Below are 17398 nucleotides of genomic sequence, written 5' to 3'. Positions count from 1 at the left end.
TAATGTGAAGCAAACGCGACTGATCAGCACGCTGCTCGACAACTATATATTCAAATTTACTCTACAGCTGCATGTATATCTGCACGTAAAGAACTATCTGTAGTACAATTACAATGACCTTTGGAATGCGGAATTCGAATGTGAAAACACTGTGGTGCAATTATGTTCATTCCGGAGGGGGACCTCCGCCCTATGACACTTATAGGATCTAATGGGGATGTTCGCCCTACCCCGGTTTAGGTCCACAGCGGTCAAAGGCACTGCGCGCGCGCTGTTATCGCTAAAACTGTCGCTTAAAAACGTATCAAATTTTCGATATCCTCTCTCTCTCTCCTCCGCAGAGGCTCCTTCCGTGAGTGAAGGCGAAAAACAGGCTCCGCGCGATTACTTTTCACCTCTCCCCATTTCCATTGTCGTTTTGCGTCCTCTCGCGTCTTCGTTTGCCATGACTTGCGTGCACTTGCGTTGACTTGCGATGACTTGCGTTGACTTTGGTCGAGATCACTGAAATTTGCACGTATGTCAACGCAAGTTTTTCATCGTTTGGCCACCCAACGCAAGTCTCGCTGTTTACATCAAGTACTGAATTGCAGCATGCGCAGTAGCATTTCAATAGCGACCTTCAGATTGGACTACGAGTACGAGTTTTCAAACCGAATTCGTGTGCCTCCTATGCCAATCTTATCCCTAACGTTTATTTATGTGTTAGTCAGCAACAGGGAAGAGTTATAGTTTGGGGGATACAATCGTGTCGAAAATCCAAAGTCGTACTCGTACTCGATCTCGTAGTCAAATCTGAAAGCCACAACTTGCGTGCACTTGTGAGTGCACTTGCGATGTCCGTTTGGCCAGCAAACGTACGGTCAAGTTGCGACTACTTGCATCCACTTGCGTTACCGTTGGGCCAGGGCTTTAGATCTAAATTCAATCCAAAAGGACCCTATCAGTATATTTTACTCACAACTCAAATATTTTATAAATGTAACACTCATTTAGTTGATAGAATAAAGAAGAATAGAAAGACTTTATCAGTAGTACCTCTCTCTGGAACCGGAAGAAAGCTACAGATGCTCTAGTGAGAATCGGAAAGAGAAGCATTCTCAATTTGTTCGTTAGTAAAACCTATACACATTTGCACTAAACGTTATTCCTCGACGTTATTGCCGAAAACGTCTAATGTTTAAACCATAACGAGCCTTCTAGTTCCTTTTATTCCACTAAATGAGTATTACATTTATAAAACATTTGAATCGTGACCAGGATATAACGATAGCATCACTTGTGATAGAAATATTTTTCACAAATTAACGTAGGAAAGTGGAATCGCTCTGGAGTCTCTTGGTGAAACTGTCATGCATTTGTTTTTCGGACATCGCAGAGATTCTCTATAAACGTACAACTGCCAAAACCGTTGTGGCTAAGGGTAGGCCCGTAATGATCCAATGATAACTGTACAATATTTCACAACATGGTTCTCAAGTCTCAACCCTAGAAAATCCCAATCACTGCGAAACTGAGTATAGAATGAGTATAATTCCGTGGGAGACCTCTCTATATGGCATTGATAGAGAACCTTCCGAATAAGCATTATTCCGGGGAGACCTCTCTTTATGGTATTGAGAGAAAGCCCCCCCCCCCCCTCCCCCCGAATGAGCATTTTTTTGGGGAGACCTCTCAGTGTTTTTACACTCAAGTGCCGCCATACAAAGGTCACTGTAGAGTGCTTTACGTGCACAGAATAAATTTGCATAGCTAACGGCCAGGTGCTACTTAAGTCAAGTCGGGTCTTGTTTGCTTCACATTGAAAACGGAAACTGTAAGCTACTGTTTGATCTCGCTGCTTCATCGACCTGATTACAACCAGGACAAGAATGAAGGTGATACAGATTGCTTTTGCTTTCGGTAAGTGATTTTATATATTCGAGCCTTGTAGGGTTTAGGTGACAAGAAGCATTTTTTGTTTCAGTTTGTATGGGTATAGTTCGGTGAACATACCATCACGTCTCCACTCAAAAGTTTTACAACGTATTTTGAAGCTAAAGAAAGCTCATCGAAATTTGGAAAATCAGCTGAACTTACTGACTTACCAATTGTTTGATAAACTGATCGAGTAAATTTCTCCCGGTTAAACAACTCATGACATCCTCTCAGGAAAGGAGCCGACAGACGCATCTGTCGAAGTTCCGCAATCACGCCCTAATGGCGCCCCTAACGGACTTCACTGTCTACCGCCCACCGAGCAGCGCATTTAAAGTTGTAAGATACTTTTTAGCCTATGGTTAACTATGGTTAAACAACTCATGACATCCTCTCAGGAAAGAAGGCAACAGATTCATCTGTCGAAGTTCCGCAAGCACATGCCCTAATGGTGCGCCTAACGCTTCACTTTTTCCCCATCGAGCAGCGTATTACAAGTTGTAAGATGCTTTAACGTTCCTGATTATGCTAGGTCGATTTTAAGTTTTTATCGCCCTTCTAGACAGCTTTATTCATCGGATACTACGTACACACCTCACGGGTCGTAATTTCATTTTCCAAACTTAATGCAATCTCATCATTTGTATCGAATATTGCTTGAGAGCTTTGGAAAGCCATTCCTATAGCCAACAGAAAGAGTGTAAATGTTGGTCTAAAACGTGTAAATATCAAGGCTAAAGATATGCATTTTTCAAGATGCGCGTCAATGTGACTTGGGGCTTCTAGTGTCGTTTTCCAATTTAGAGAGCAATTTTTTTATCCAGTGCAGTTACACAACTAGACTATATTTCATCGAAATCTATTCCTTGCTATTTTATTGCAAAGATTTTTACGCAAAGAGAATGGAAGGCATTGTTGTGCTGTTTTAGAAGAAATATTTATCGCTGAAACGGAAACGTCCCAATATAAGCGAGGCATGGGGGGAGGGGGAGGGGGAGAGTAACAAGACACACAAGAAAGAGGAATAGTTTTTGCTTGGAGCGCTGAGCATGCTGATCTTTTGACGATGATTTCAAAAGGCGCAATTTTCACTGCAGGCAAAGATGTTATATAACAAGAGCTCTTAGAGCTTACAACTGCGCTGGTCTTTTGAGCACTTTAGTGGAGCCATGTGGGGGGGAGCAAAAAATGCACCCCCCCCCCCCCCCGCCTTATCCCCTTTGCCTGCGTCTAATAATGTTGCGACTGACAAACAAAATGGCGAGAAAACACCTTGTGTGACATTTCATAGTTGACTAGTTCCATCCGCAATTAAATGCTCAGTGCTGGCCAAATTAAATTCCCACGATCCTGATCCGGAAACCAAAAAATCGCTTATCGGGACGACGCAGTATTTCGGGCGAAAGTTTACAACCACTGCCCCTGGGTCTGCAAGATCAGTTCATAAGAACATTTGGCTTCACGCCAGGAACGGAAGTATGCGCGAGAATTTCGACAGTATTCCTTATTTACATAAAACTGAAAACTGACCCAATGACAATGTTTCGCAGTTTCTATAAAGTTAGTACTATTTTTGAACCTCTTCAACAGTTCAAAATTTATTTGACCCTGTTTCGGTTTTCGTATTACAATAGGCAGTTGTAAAAATGCAGCGTCTGACAAACTTTGTATGACATTTCATGGTTTACTTGTTCTAGCCGCGATTAATAATTTTTCTTATATGCAAATTCTGGCCGAATTCCCACGCGCGGACGCTGAAGCTGTTTTTAGAACAGAGGGTATTTCCCTAGCATACCGAATGACGTAAGCGGTACAAGTCAGGGCAGGTTTGTGAAGGGAATTTTTCTTTTTATCTCTAAAGACCTTTCAATGACACAGGCCCAAAAAAAAAATAGATTACCCTTAAAAGAGAAATACTTTGCAATAAATTTGTTTAGTAAAGACCAAAGGATTCGCAAAGATTTGATAGGTAGCTTATAATAGCTTTAAAACATTACGTGACTTGAGCTCTAGCCGATCAAAAGTGAAACTTGTAATGTCAGCACATTCTTTTACACCAACGTAATGGTATTTATTCACAGATTCTGGCCCGCTAAATTATATTTCTCTTTAAAGCGTGGAAATTTAGTATTGTCCATGAACCAAACGCTTTAAAATGAAATAGTTCACAATAAACATACTTTATAAAGACAAAAAAAGATAACCTTTTTCCATTTGTTATTGATTTGTAGCTTCTAAACATCGCGTGACTTCAAGCTCGACCGAGTGGAGGTCTGGGACAGGTCACCGACAAAACGAAAAATAACAAGAAGCTCTTAGAGCTTAAAACTGCGCTGGTCACGTGACCACCCTAGGGGTAGCCATGCGGGGAGAATAAAAAATGCATCCCCACCCCCTTATATCCCCTTTATCTGCATCAAACAATGTTGCGACTGACAAGCAAAATGGTAAGAAAACACCTTGTGTGACATTTCATGGTTGACTAGTTCCATCCGCAATTAAATAGTTTTCTTATATGTTAATGGTGGCCAAATCTAATTCCCACGATCCTGATCCGTGAAACCAAAAAATTGCTTATCGGGACGACGGGATTTTTCGGGCGAAAGTTTACAACAACTGCCCCTGGGTCTCCGAGGATGAACTTTACAATTGATAAGTACGTCTGGCTTCACGCCAGGAACATAAGTATCCGTGAGAATTTCGACAGTATTCCCCATTTGCATAAAACTGAAAACTGGCCCAATGACAATGTTTTGCAGTTTCTATACTGCTAGTATTATTTTTGAACATCTTTAACAGTTCAAAATTTTGCCCCTCTTTCGGTTTTCGTATTACAATGGGCGGTTGTAAAAATGCAGCGACTGGCAAACTTTGTGTGACATTTCATGGTTGACTTGTTCCAGCCGCGATTAATTAATTATCTTATATGCAAATTCTGGCCGAATTCCCACGCGCGGACTCTGAAGCTGTTTTTAGCACAGAGGGTATTTCCCTAGCATTCCGAATGACGTAGGCGGTATGAGTCAGGGCATGTTTGTGAAGGGAATTTTTCTTCATATCTCTAAAATCCTTTCGATGACACAGCCAAAAAAATAGATTACCCTTAAAAGAGAAATACTTCGCAATAAATTTGTTTAGTAAAGGCCAAAGGATTCGCAAAGATTTTAAGGGAGCTGATAATAGCTTAAAAACATTACGTGACTCGAGGTCTAGCCGATCGCAACTGAAACTTGTCATGTCAGCACATTCTTTTACACCAACGTAATGGTATTTATTCACAGATTCTGGCCCGTTGAATTATATTTCTCTTTGAAAGCGTAGAAATTTCGCATTTTCCATGAGTCGAACGCCTCAAAATCGAATATTTCACACTAAACATTCTTTGTAAAGAAAGAAAAGAGAAATTTTTTCCATTTGTTACTGATTTGTAGCTTCTAAAGAGGGGGGCAAAGGGTTTATGCGTGACACGTGAAAAGGGCAAAAATTAGTCCGTGACGCGTGAAAATACGGCAAAAATTAGACCGTGACGCGTGAAAAATAGTTAGAAAAGAAACGTGATCCGTGAATTCTGCTGTTTCAAGTATACGTGACACGTGAATTTGGTTAAAACTTGTGCGTGAAACGGGATCACGAACCCCCCTTTGGTATCCTCTCTAAACATCTCGTGACTTCAAGCACGACCGAGTGGAGGTCTGGGACAGGTCACCGACAAAACGAAAAATAACAAGAGCTCTTAGAGCTTACAACTGCGCTGGTCTCGTGAGCACTTTAGGGGAGCCATGTGGGGGGAACAAAAAATGCACCCCCCTCCCCTTATCCCCTTTACATGCGTCGAACAATGTTGCGACTGACAAACAAGATGGTAAGAAAACACCTTGCGTGACATTTCATGGTTGACTAGTTCCATCCGAAATTAAACATTTTTCTCATATGCTAATGGTGGCCAAATTCAATTCCCACGATCCTGATCCGTGAAACAAAAAAAATCTTTTAAATCAGCATCCAGTGTTGTCTTGAATTACCGTTTAAAGATTGAATAACCAGCTCCGAAAATGGAATATTGGAGCAAATAATTAAATCAAATTTGAGAAGAACACTAGACCTGTGTTTTGCTGAATGGGAATTCCCCGGGAAATTAATTTACCAATGACGTAACCCTTGCAAGTCAGGGCATGTTTGTCTCAGTGGTCTTCCTTCAGATTTCAGAAATCCTCTAGATGACACAGCTCCAAAAATTTGTAAAGCTAAAAAGTCGAACATTTTACACTTAACATGCTAGGTTAGTTTCCATTTGTAGCAGTTAAGCTTTCAGAGCATTGCGTGATTCTTGCCGATCGGTGCCTTGTGAAAGTAGAAATTTGCTAACGCCAGCACATTCCAGGACACAGACGTAATGTAAATAAATGTAAATTCTTGCCCACTAAAGCGAATTCTTCTTTTAAAGCATCAAATTTTAGTATTTTCTTTGATTCAAACGCTTCAAAATACTTCACACTGAATTTTTTAAGTAAAGACCAAAGGATTCGCAAAGATTTCAAAAGGTGGCTGGATAGCTTTGAAAAATTACGTGACTCGAGGTCTAGCCGATCGAAAGTGAAACTTGTCATGTCAGCACATTATTTTCCACCATCGTAATGGTATTTATTCATAGATTCTGGTCCGCTAAATTATATTTCTCTTTGAAAGCGTGGAAATTTAGTATTTTCCATGAACCAAACGCTTCAAAATCGAATAGTTCACACTAAGCATACTTTATAAAGACAAAAAAGAGAAAATTTTTCCATTTGTTACTGATTTGTAGCTTCTAAACATCGCGTGATTTCAAGCTCGACCGAGTGGAGGTCTGGGTCTGGTCACCGACAAAACGAAAAAAAATAATAACAAGAGCTCTTAGAGCTTACAACTGCGCTGGTCTCGTGAGCACTTTAGGGGAGCCATGTGGGGGGAACAAAAAATGCACCCCCCCCCCCCCCCCTTATCCCCTTCACCCGCGACGAACAATGTTGCGACTAACAAACAAGATGGTAAGAAAACACATTGCGTGACATTTCATGGTTGACTAGTTCCACCCAAAATTAAATATTTTCCTTATATGCTAGTGGTGGCCAAATTTAATTCCCACGATCCTGATCCGTGAAACGAAAAAATCTTTTAAATCAGCATCCAGTGTTGTCTTGAATTACCGTTTAAAGATTGAATAACCAGCTCCGAAAATGGAATATTGGAGCAAATAATTAAATCAAATTTGAGAAGAACACTAGACCTGTGTTTTGCTGAATGGGAATTCCCCGGGGAATTAATTTACCAATGACGTAATCCTTGCAAGTCAGGGCATGTTTGTCTCAGTGGTCTTCCTTCAGATTTCAAAAATCCGTAGATGACACAGCTCCAAAAATACGTAAAGCTAAAAAGTCGAACATTTTACACTTAACATGCTAGGTTAGTTTCCATTTGTAGCAGTTAAGCTTTCAGAGCATTGCGTGATTCTTGCCGATCGGTGCCTTGTAAAAGTAGAAATTTGCTAACGCTAGCACATTCCAGGACACAGACGTAATGTAAATAAATGTAAATTCTTGCCTGCTAAAGCATCAAATTTTAGTATTTTCTTTGATTCAAACGCTTCAAAATACTTCACAGTTTTAAGTAAAGACCAAAGGATTCGCAAAGATTTCAAAGGTGGCTGAATAGCTTTGAAAAATTACGTGACTCGAGCCGATCGAAAGTGAAACTTGTCATGTCAGCACATTCTTTGACACCAACGTAATGGCATTTATTTACAGATTCTGGCCCACTGAATTATATTTCTCTTTGAAAACTGACCCAATGACAATGTTTTGTAGTTTCTATACTGTTAGTATTATTTTTGCCCTTATTTTGGTTTTCGTATTACAATAGGCGGTTGTAAAAATGCAGCGACTGACAAACTTTGTGTGACATTTCATGGTTGACTTGTTCCAGCCGCGATTAATAATTTTTCATATATGCAAATTCTGGCCGAATTCCCATGCGCGGACGCTGAAGCTCTTTTTAGCACAGAGGGTAATTTCCCTGGCATACCGAATGACGTAAGCGGTACAGGGCATGTTTGTGAAGGGAATTTTTCTTTATATCTCTAAAATCCTTCAACGACACAGCCAAAAAATAGATTACGCAATAAATTTGTTTAGTAAAGACCAAAGGATTCGCAAAGATTTGAAAGGTAGCTTAAAATAGCTTTAAAACATTACGTGACTCGAGGTCTAGCCGATCGAAAGTGAAACTTGTCATGTCAGCACATTCTTTGACACCAACGTAATGGCATTTATTTACAGATTCTGGCCCACTGAATTATATTTCTCTTTGAAAGCGTGGAAATTTAGTATTTTCCATGAGTCAAATGCTTTAAAGTCGAACATCTCACACAAAACATTCTTTGTAAAGACAAAAATAAGAAAAAAATTTCCATTTGTTACTGATTTGTAGCTTCTAAACATCGCGTGATTCAAGCTCGACCGAGTGGAGGTCTGGGTCTGGTCACCGACAAAACGAAAAAAAATAAACCGCGTGCAGAGCAAGAACTGCGCAGCGCAGTTAATAATAATAAACCGCGTGCAGAGCAAGAACTGCGCAGCGCAGTTAATAATAAACCCCGTGCAGAGCAAGAACTGCGCAGCGCAGTTAATAATAATAAACCCCGTGCAGAGCAAGAACTGCGCAGCGCAGTTAAATAGAGGATAATACATGGTTGCGCGGAGATATGAAATTTATCTTCGAGTGTTCAAATCGATAGCTCACGAGTGAGATATCGGATTTGAACACGAGAAGATAAATTTCATATCTCCAAGCAACCATGTATTATTCTTTTTATTATATAAACCTACTAATTACGATGTTTTTTACGATTTTCCGAAGATTTCCGAAAATTTTCAAAATGTTGTCCGAAGGTTGTACGAATGATTCCGAACATTTTCCGAAAATTTCCGAAGTTTTCCGAAGATTGCCGAAGATTGCCGAGGAAGATCCGAAGATGTTTCGACTTAAGATCGATTTACTTTGGCCCATTGAGCATTAAAACATGGCAAACTCTGCAAGCTGTTTGGTCAAAATGATATCACACATATATATGTTATTTGCCGGCTGGGAGGTCCGTATAGTGAAAAACTGTGACCGAGGTCTTGAAAATGCTGCCCGAGGCCGCAGGCTGAGGGCAGCATTTTCAAGGCCGAGGTCACAGTTTTTCACTATACGGACCGACCCTAAGCCGGTAAATAACTTATTTATTTTTTTCCTACTTTAATGTGTTTGATTAAAAAACACCTAAAAAACCTACAAAGACTTTCTTGCCAAATGTGTTTGTATTTATATACGCGCTCATCCAATGTTGAGTCGATCGCCATAAGCTACGGCAAGAGTAAATAATGATCTGTTTGCTATAAGAGCTTACTGCCAAACAAAATAAATTCACTTTAATGAACAGTACTCAAGGAAAATTTCATCTCAAAAAAAAAAAAAAAAGCATCTGAAATAATAGAAAAGCACAATGTAGAACAGAGCAATCAGCGAGTTGCGAAACACTTTTAACTCCATTTCGGCTTGTGAGTTTTTTAGTTAATTAAACTTACTTTTCGGACTGGAGAGCACTTAGCTATTTACATTTGTATTTAACGAGTCAAAAACCTCTGTGTTGATTCCCACAGTATTCTGTTTTGACAAAAAGTTTGCGAAAGTGAAACTGAATGAAGCTGAAATGTGTAGTTTGGTCGCCTGCACAGTGGCGGCACAATATTGCGAGAATTAATTTGACTGTTTTTTAATAAAGCATCTCATTTTCTTGAATGGCGATAAGCAGTATTCGGTTTTGGAGAAAAGTAGCAGAGAAGCAAGGTGTTTGAAAGGATAAATCGAGTCTGTAAACCGGCGACTTGCAGTTAACCGCAATGGCGTGAAAATCAGTGCGAATGCACAAACAACGATCGGCAAACCACGGCCATAACTTCATTTTGTCACTAAAGAGAATAAATACTCGCGTTTTGGAGAACTTCAAGGCCTTTAATTTCACTGCTAATTTTCCCTTTCAAATTTACATCTGTTGGTGAGCAACTACATCGATTTAAATCATTTTGGAGAGCAAAACTGTCATGGGTTCGTTCGTCTCGCCGCGAAATGAAACTCACGAAAGCGTTACCGTGGCCCGTGGGCAGAGATAGGAGAATCTTGCCCGCGCTAATAACCAATCAGATTGCAGGATTCGTTACCGTGCCCTCTTGGAAAAAAATAAGTGTGGATATCATTTTTATCCACACATGTGTGATACCATTTTTCTCGATTTGCTACCACTCGCTAAAACACTGCAGTTTATATAATAAAATTAAATACCAACACTCCCAGAGAATGTTAAACTCGACAATTTACTGCAAGAGCGTTCGCACGCGGTCCTATATTTCGAGAAAGAACTGCATTCCGTAATTGGAGGCCTTCCAAGGCATTTGTTGTGCTGTTTCAGAAGAAATATTTATCGCTGAAACGGAAACGATCCAATATAAGCGAAGCACGGAAGTAACAAGAGAAAGGATTAAATTTTGCTCAGGGCGCGGTACATGTAGTGGTTTAGAAGGCACCATTTCCACTACAAGCGAGGATGAGATATAGAATATACCAACTCTCACATAGAATGAGTTCAACTCGATAATTTACTAACAGAGCGTCAGCACACGGGTCTATATTTCGAGAAAGATCTGTTTCCCGAAATTACTTCCTCTTTCGCTGTAAATTTACTTTTGTGTTTTTCGTGTGTATATGAGTATCCTGCGTCGACGCAACGGTCACTTGAGATCGCCTAGTTGGCAAAAATGATCTTTTTCGTGCTTGGAATTACTTAAATTAATTAAATTAATTAATGTAAAGAGATTGACGTGTTTAAAACCCTTTAGGTTAATGATCTTTTTTTGTCGTAAATTAAAAAATATATATATAAACTGTATAAAAAACTGTGTATATAAAAATATTTATATATAAATATAATTTTTTTTTTCAGTGGTAGGGCTGCAATCGCATTAATCATATGATTTTGTTTCCTTCAGTGTTTCTTTGTGGTTTTGCCAGTTCCGCACTCACCGATGTTGGCCGTTGTTCATTCATGGAATATTTCTGCAAGGCACGAAGATGTACCACTTTATTTTATAAAGCTCTCCAGAAAGATACCTCAGCCATCTGCAGGTAACGATATTATCCGAATAGGAAAGGAATTATTTTCAGTCGTTTCTGAATTCACCTAAACCGAGTGCAAGACTATGTTGGTAAAGTGAAGAGAGATGATTACACTTTACACTTAAATTTAAGGCTAGCATGGCAAATTGGATTGCGTAAAAACTTAAATGGATAATGACAGAGAGGATAGACTTAAACATACTATGAAAACGCGCCATTTAGGTTTAGCACTCGCTAACTTAAATGTCAGATCTGGAATCAGTGGGATTGGAAGAGCCACTATGTTGAGATGCCACTGTAAATTCTCATTTTATTTTCATTTTATTTTACTTTTACTTTGACAGTACAACGTAACGTACAAGTCCTATAAAATAAGATATGAATGACATTGTAGGCATGTTTCGCGGTTTTGCCTAGGAGGCGCAAATATATGGCGTGATATACGTGTTGTGGTTGTGGTGGGCTTGCTTTCAGTTCAGGAATTTTCGAGAAAGTGCCATCCAAACAGGAAATACTGGTCACTGAAGAGCCATGGGTGGCTGAGGCAAATTCTCCTACGAGTTTTTCACTTAAATTGTTAAGCATTTTTGTGAGTATTTCAAGCACAATTGACCCAATCACTCTATTTTGGGCATCATCGGAAAGAGCTTTTCCTCCTGCAGAGTTTGAGTGAAAGTGATGCCTTTTTTGATCAAAGATGATGACGTCACAAGTGGAAGAAAGAGCAACGATCGTCAAGGCCGGTTTAGGCCGGCACGGGAGCCAATGGGTTAAATAGAAGTCGATTTCGTTTTCTTTTTTTTTTCCTTCACAGTGCAAAGTATCAAACCATGATTGAGTGCGTTAAGGATGTTTCCTATGATTGTGTGAAGGGCCAACTGTCGAAGAGTCGAACGGATGCCATTGTTGATAGCAGCTTCAAGGAAAGCGATTATTGTCTTGAAGGCTCTTTTAAAGTTCCTGACAGCTCTGGCGCAAGTCTGCCTTGTACCAGCACTTATCTTCAGAAAGCTCCTCTATGCGGAAAAACCTTTCATGAGAAGTTTGTCGCCGATTGGTCTGATCCATCATTATGCAGGTAAAAGTGGAAAATAAAGCCCCAGCTTAATATATGGTCTCATGTACATAAGGCAACCCTCTTCCCTTACAATCATATACATTTCTTTTGTTTTAAAATTGCAAAAAAGTACTTTAGGTCAAGAGGGTTTAAAGCTCAAATCAGGAAAAATCAGAGGAACAATTAGTCTCATTCTTTTTAAGGTCGAAAAAGTGACGTTCTTATAAGAAAAAAATGCACTAGATTTTATTGCTTGAAGGAATTTTACTAGTTAGCGATTCCAAATGGAATAATTTGTCCACATTTTCTCGATTCTTTTGGTGATCTCCACAGTGAACAGGCCAAAGCAAAGAAGTGTGTCAGAGATTTGCTAGAGTCAGAATGCACAGTGAACTCGCAGACCAAGCAACTGTTAGACTTAGCTCTTGGTGACTACAATCCATTCTGCGCCAACAACCGGGACCCTGGGGCGACCGGAAAAGATCAGTGCTATGGATACACAAGCAAGAGTGACGTCATTTCCGCCAAACAGTTCATTTTGCTGTTTTTGCTGGGACTGTATCTTGTACTTGTTTAGCTCAGCTTTTAACTTAACTTGTCAAATTACACTTTAGGTGCTAGGTTACGTCCGCCAAGGGAAGAAGTGTTATTTTGACTAATCTCTGTTTAAGCATTCGAAGAATGTCAATCAAAACTCTCGCTAATAAAAAGAACAATTAGGTGTTCCACGAAGTCGATCACTGAAGTTTATTTTTACACATATCTGCTCCATAATCCCACAGAGAGCCTGGGAACGAGGTTGTCTCTCCCTCCGAGAGAGTTAAATCTGTTTTTACAAATTATCTAAAAGCAAAGGACTGCTTAATTCCCTTAACACTCACTCTCTGCCCCGAGAGAGGTATGGCAGCTAAGGTTTGGTTTTCACGGTTTTTGACTTCAACAGGGTATAGATTACACTAGGACGGACATGGTTAGAAACGGCACTAACTGTCCGTCTTAGAGAGGTGTCCACCTAACAGTGAGTCAAGGTAACATGACACCAGTTATCCTGAGATAGTAAACCAGAAATTAAGTTCAGTCCCTTTACCAACTTCGTTTTCAGCCAGTTTATGTTTTTTTTATTGCTTGCGAAATTAACAATAATGGTATGTGGAAGGCGGCATTTGTTTTCGCTAACACAGCAACAATTTACGCAAATTATCTACAATTAAAAAATATTGAACGATTATATGTTTACCTCCTCTGTTCAAAACAAAACGCTTGAGTGATTCTAAATATTTGTTAAATTCAAGCAAACCCATTTCAATTTCATACAGTCTTTTTCTATTTCAGCATAAATTTCTTCTCTGGCTGGCCTTTTAATGCCGTATTTTGATATTTGTAACTTTTTTACGCTGGTTTGTTGCAGAAACATGGAAACAAGTTTCAGTTACTTTTCATAGCAGTGTAATATTGGCAGAAGTTCATAATTCTAGAATTATGAACTATGAACTTCTAATATTGGTCAATGTGATTCAACAAAGTATTCACGTCAATGTTCCAGTCCAGTAATCCGAAAACAATCACTAAAATGTGTTCTTGACATAGTTTACTAAGTGGACAGTTAAAAAATTACGTATTTAATGTTTTTAAACATTAAAACAAGCTGTAAATTAGCAGACCTCAGCTAGAAGTCGGCTTCGTTCAACCCTCCGTGCATTTACGTTTGGTTTTTTAAAAAAACAGTGTCTCATTCTCACTCAGTTCCGCTTTGCCCGGAGAAGCACTGAGGTTTCAACAGCGGAATGTACGTCCTGAAGATTGCCTTTGCTACTGGTAAGTAACCTACAGGCATTTTTTCAGCTTTTCTTTTGGCGCAACTCCTTAAAATTTTGTTTGAGTTCTCGTTAGAATATCAGGGATTTTCACAAGTTGCTCGGCAAATTTTTGGCAACTTTTCATATTTCGAGCAACTTTTTCCCCTTTAAGCAACTTTTTTCCTTTCGCGCAACTTGCTGCATTTTGAGCAATTTCTAAACCGAAGATGTCCAAAGATTGTCCAAGTGCTGTTCTAACGCCATACGAACGTTTCCGAAGATTAACGAAGTGTGCCGAAGATTTTCGAGGAACATCCGAAGACGTTTTGACTTTCGACTCATTCCGCATTAAAACATTATAAATTTAGTCAGCAAAACATGACGTATACGAAATCTTCACGATTTTTCTCAGTGAAAAAAATCCTTGTAATTCAACAAATTTTTGCCTTAAAATGTTCAAGTTTAAATACTTCTGTTGCAGTGAAACTGCATGAATAAAACTGCTTGGAGATCTTACCTTCAAAGAGAAATAAGCATATATTTGAAGAAATGTTCTTGATAAATTAGCGTTTTGGATTTTTTTGGGCAACTTTCGAGCAACTTTTTTTAATCAAAAGCAACTTTTCTTGATTTTTGGAGCAATTTTCAAGCACCGTTTTCAGACATTTTGAGCAACTTTTTGAACAATTTCGAGCAAGTGCAACTTGTGGAAAGCGCTTCAGGTGACGAGAATAAAGAAATCATCAAGTAGTACGAAATTTTCTTGATGAACATCAACTGAGAAATACATGGCAACGTGTAAAGGGAATTAGGATAGTGCACTGAACTATGTTAGGAAAATTTAATTATCATTAATTTTATTATGAACACTGATATGCGCACAAGTCACACCGCGCAGTGACGTCATCTGTGCGACGGTCGTCTAATAGATTACACGCATTAACCAATCATAAGGCGCGTAGCATTATATTTCGGTTATTGTGTAAAAGAAAATAGATCAGACTATATTGATATTTGACTCTGACTAGCTAATTCTTCTTCTTCTTCTTCTTCTTCTTCTTCTTCTTCTTCTTCTTCTACTTCTACTTCTTCTTCTTCTTCAGCCTTCCTGTTTAGTTTTAGTTCAGCTCTCGAGCTCCCAGAGGTCTTCAGTTGTCGTTTTAAGGAGTATTACTGCAACATAAGAAATTGCTTCACTGCGTTTTATAAGGATCTTCGGAAAGATACCACGGCTCTCAATTGCGGGTAAGTGTTAATTTACTTTGGTTTTGCATTACTGCGCTTATTGATTGGCTAAATAATCTCGCGCCACTGACTCAGCCATTTGGAAGTAAAACCAAAATAATTGTGAGTTTATTCGTGTACGTTTTCGTGCGCTTCGTGACGACCTTACGTAATAACTTCGAATTCAAGTTTTGATTGGTTAACTGAATTGTAATGCCCCTTGTGACTGAACAGAGTAATTACTTAGTTTTGGTTTTACAACACTCAACTGAAAATTGCGCTATCTTGCTAAACAACTGCAAAGGCCGTAATGGGAGATATTGACCGCTGGGTCAATATATTCCTAGTATCCCTCACGAGTGTCAAGTTAAAAACCATCGGCCCTCGCTCGTTTCTTTACGGAGCTCGCTGCGCTCGAGCCATACTGTCAAGACTGTGATATTCCCCCATCACAGTCTTTGTAATACAAATTCGCCACTGTACGTATCATAATAAAATTGATGCATTTATTTCGTTCATCTTACAGTGTGCAGCACTATTTCGCATTTGCGTGCGTAAGAAAGGTTTTCAGTGGCTGTGTGAAAGATGCACTAAATCAGACTGAAGTTGCCCGTCAGCTCAATCGGGAGGATAACGAAAGATTGTTATGTATCGATGGCCCTCTATCAATCCTAGGCAACCCTAGGAGGTTCGTTCCTCAAGTTAATTTGACGTGTAACAGCGCCTACACTCAGGGTGCTCCTCAGTGTGGAAAGACTCTTCAGGAGAAGTTTGTTGCTGATCGAGGGGACACTTCACTGTGTAGGTCAGTCCATATGTTTTGTTGGGAAAATATTTCCCAGCTCAATACGATTGAGTTTTCCCAAGAAATACCTCATCAAAACTGTCTCTGAAAGAGTTTCAGAGCTTCTAGATTTCAAAACTTTCTGGAAAGCATCCCCCCAGAACCCCCTAGCAAGATCTTGCCTCGTCTATGGCAAAGGTCTGGTTACGGCCCTGGGTCAGTCTATCGCCTGTCTTCAGTCAGTCAGTCAGTCAGTCAGTCAGTCAGTCAGTCAGTCAGTCAGTCAATCTCAAGTCAATCAATCAATCAATCAATCAATCAATAATAACTAATTGCAGTAGTGTAGCAGCTCTCTTAATCGCGCAATTCTACTGGTCCTCTATTTTCAGCAATTGCTAGATTTGCTATTATTTTTTTTGGCAAAGGGTAGCGAGCTATTAGTTCATGTGAGACCCTACTAATTGGTGCCACTTATGGTCTTATAGACATGCTAATTATCAATTATAAAAAGAGTAGCAAAAATCTTAAAATTACACTACAGGAAATTATTTATGTATGACATTGTGGTATACTAATACCTTTTGTATATACAAAAAAGAGAGATCAACGTTTATAGAATAAAATAAAGTTCAAAAGAATGCATTTTTATAACTGATATTTGGAGCAATGAAAAAGCAGATGGGATTTTTCAAAGAACGCTATATTCAAGGTGTATAGAACCCATGCATAGCTTACATAATTCACAGATGAGATATCGTCCGTTGAGTCATTTTGATTCTTCTTGATCCTTAAAGTGAATACTCCAAAGCAAAGAAGTGCGTCAAAGATCTGCTAACGTCTCAGTGTACATTTCGCTCTGAGGACGCGCCAGTGTTTGATTTCCAGTTCGACGATTACAATCCATTCTGTGAAAACAACCGGGATCCTGGGGCGACTGGAAGTGGACAGTGCGCTGATTTCCCGCTTGATCCTGCCCCGACAGTGATCCCTTGCAACAAGAGTGGCGTCATTTCCGCCAAGCAGTTTGTTTTGTTGCTTTTATTGGCAATGTATCCTGCCCTGATATAAGTAATTATATAAGGGTGCTACAAGCGCAAGCAAGGTTGATCTTGATGTGTCAGAAATAAAGTTTTTTGGAAAGCAATAAAGCAATGTGTTTGTTTGTGGTTTGTTATCGTAGCTATAACAACAATGTTGCCGAATAGCTTTGGCAGATAATTGTATAGACTTTTATTACCAATATGAAAAAATTTAGATCTCTATGACTGGTTGCCGTTCTGACAATATGAAGATAGCTCAAATTTACCCTAGTTTAAACTTTTTTTTCAACTAATAACTTTAAAGATACCTTGTGTAAGGCCAATATTTTTTCCCTAACCGGCAAAACAGGGATTTTTACAATTGTTAACAAATTCTGCAAGTGTAGTCCAAAAG

The 17398-nt window shown here is 39.3% G+C and overlaps 2 protein-coding genes across 2 annotated transcripts; both read left to right on the top strand.

The window, feature by feature from the left end:
- Positions 1 to 1749: 1749 nt before the first annotated feature.
- On the top strand, positions 1750 to 12906 carry LOC144667447 (uncharacterized). The gene is made up of 4 exons (XM_078528864.1): positions 1750 to 1902; positions 10977 to 11112; positions 11918 to 12181; positions 12494 to 12906. The coding sequence occupies exons 1-4, from the start codon at positions 1872 to 1874 to the stop codon at positions 12735 to 12737; spliced, it is 675 nt and encodes a 224-aa protein (XP_078384990.1). The 5' UTR covers positions 1750 to 1871; the 3' UTR covers positions 12738 to 12906.
- A 1038-nt stretch (positions 12907 to 13944) lies between these two features.
- On the top strand, positions 13945 to 17105 carry LOC144667330 (uncharacterized). Its single transcript, XM_078528720.1, has 4 exons — positions 13945 to 13975; positions 14985 to 15201; positions 15707 to 15985; positions 16759 to 17105. The coding sequence occupies exons 1-4, from the start codon at positions 13945 to 13947 to the stop codon at positions 17030 to 17032; spliced, it is 801 nt and encodes a 266-aa protein (XP_078384846.1). The 3' UTR covers positions 17033 to 17105.
- The last annotated feature ends 293 nt before the right edge of the window (positions 17106 to 17398 follow it).

This window comes from Oculina patagonica, chromosome 10 (genome assembly GCF_052425735.1).
Source record: "Oculina patagonica isolate OP01 chromosome 10, crgOcupat, whole genome shotgun sequence".
Taxonomy (NCBI): domain Eukaryota; kingdom Metazoa; phylum Cnidaria; class Anthozoa; order Scleractinia; family Oculinidae; genus Oculina; species Oculina patagonica.
The sequence above is the reverse complement of the archived record's forward strand: the minus strand, read 5'-3'. Positions and strand labels throughout refer to the sequence as shown.

Coding starts and splice junctions, on each gene's coding strand:
- LOC144667447 (XM_078528864.1), top strand. CDS start 1,872: ATGAAGGTGATACAGATTGCTTTTGCTTTCG. Junction 1,903..10,976: donor ACAGATTGCTTTTGCTTTCG/GTAAGTGATTTT, acceptor TGTTTCCTTCAG/TGTTTCTTTGTGGTTTTGCC. Junction 11,113..11,917: donor GATACCTCAGCCATCTGCAG/GTAACGATATTA, acceptor TTTCCTTCACAG/TGCAAAGTATCAAACCATGA.
- LOC144667330 (XM_078528720.1), top strand. CDS start 13,945: ATGTACGTCCTGAAGATTGCCTTTGCTACTG. Junction 15,202..15,706: donor ACCACGGCTCTCAATTGCGG/GTAAGTGTTAAT, acceptor TTCATCTTACAG/TGTGCAGCACTATTTCGCAT. Junction 15,986..16,758: donor GGGGACACTTCACTGTGTAG/GTCAGTCCATAT, acceptor TGATCCTTAAAG/TGAATACTCCAAAGCAAAGA.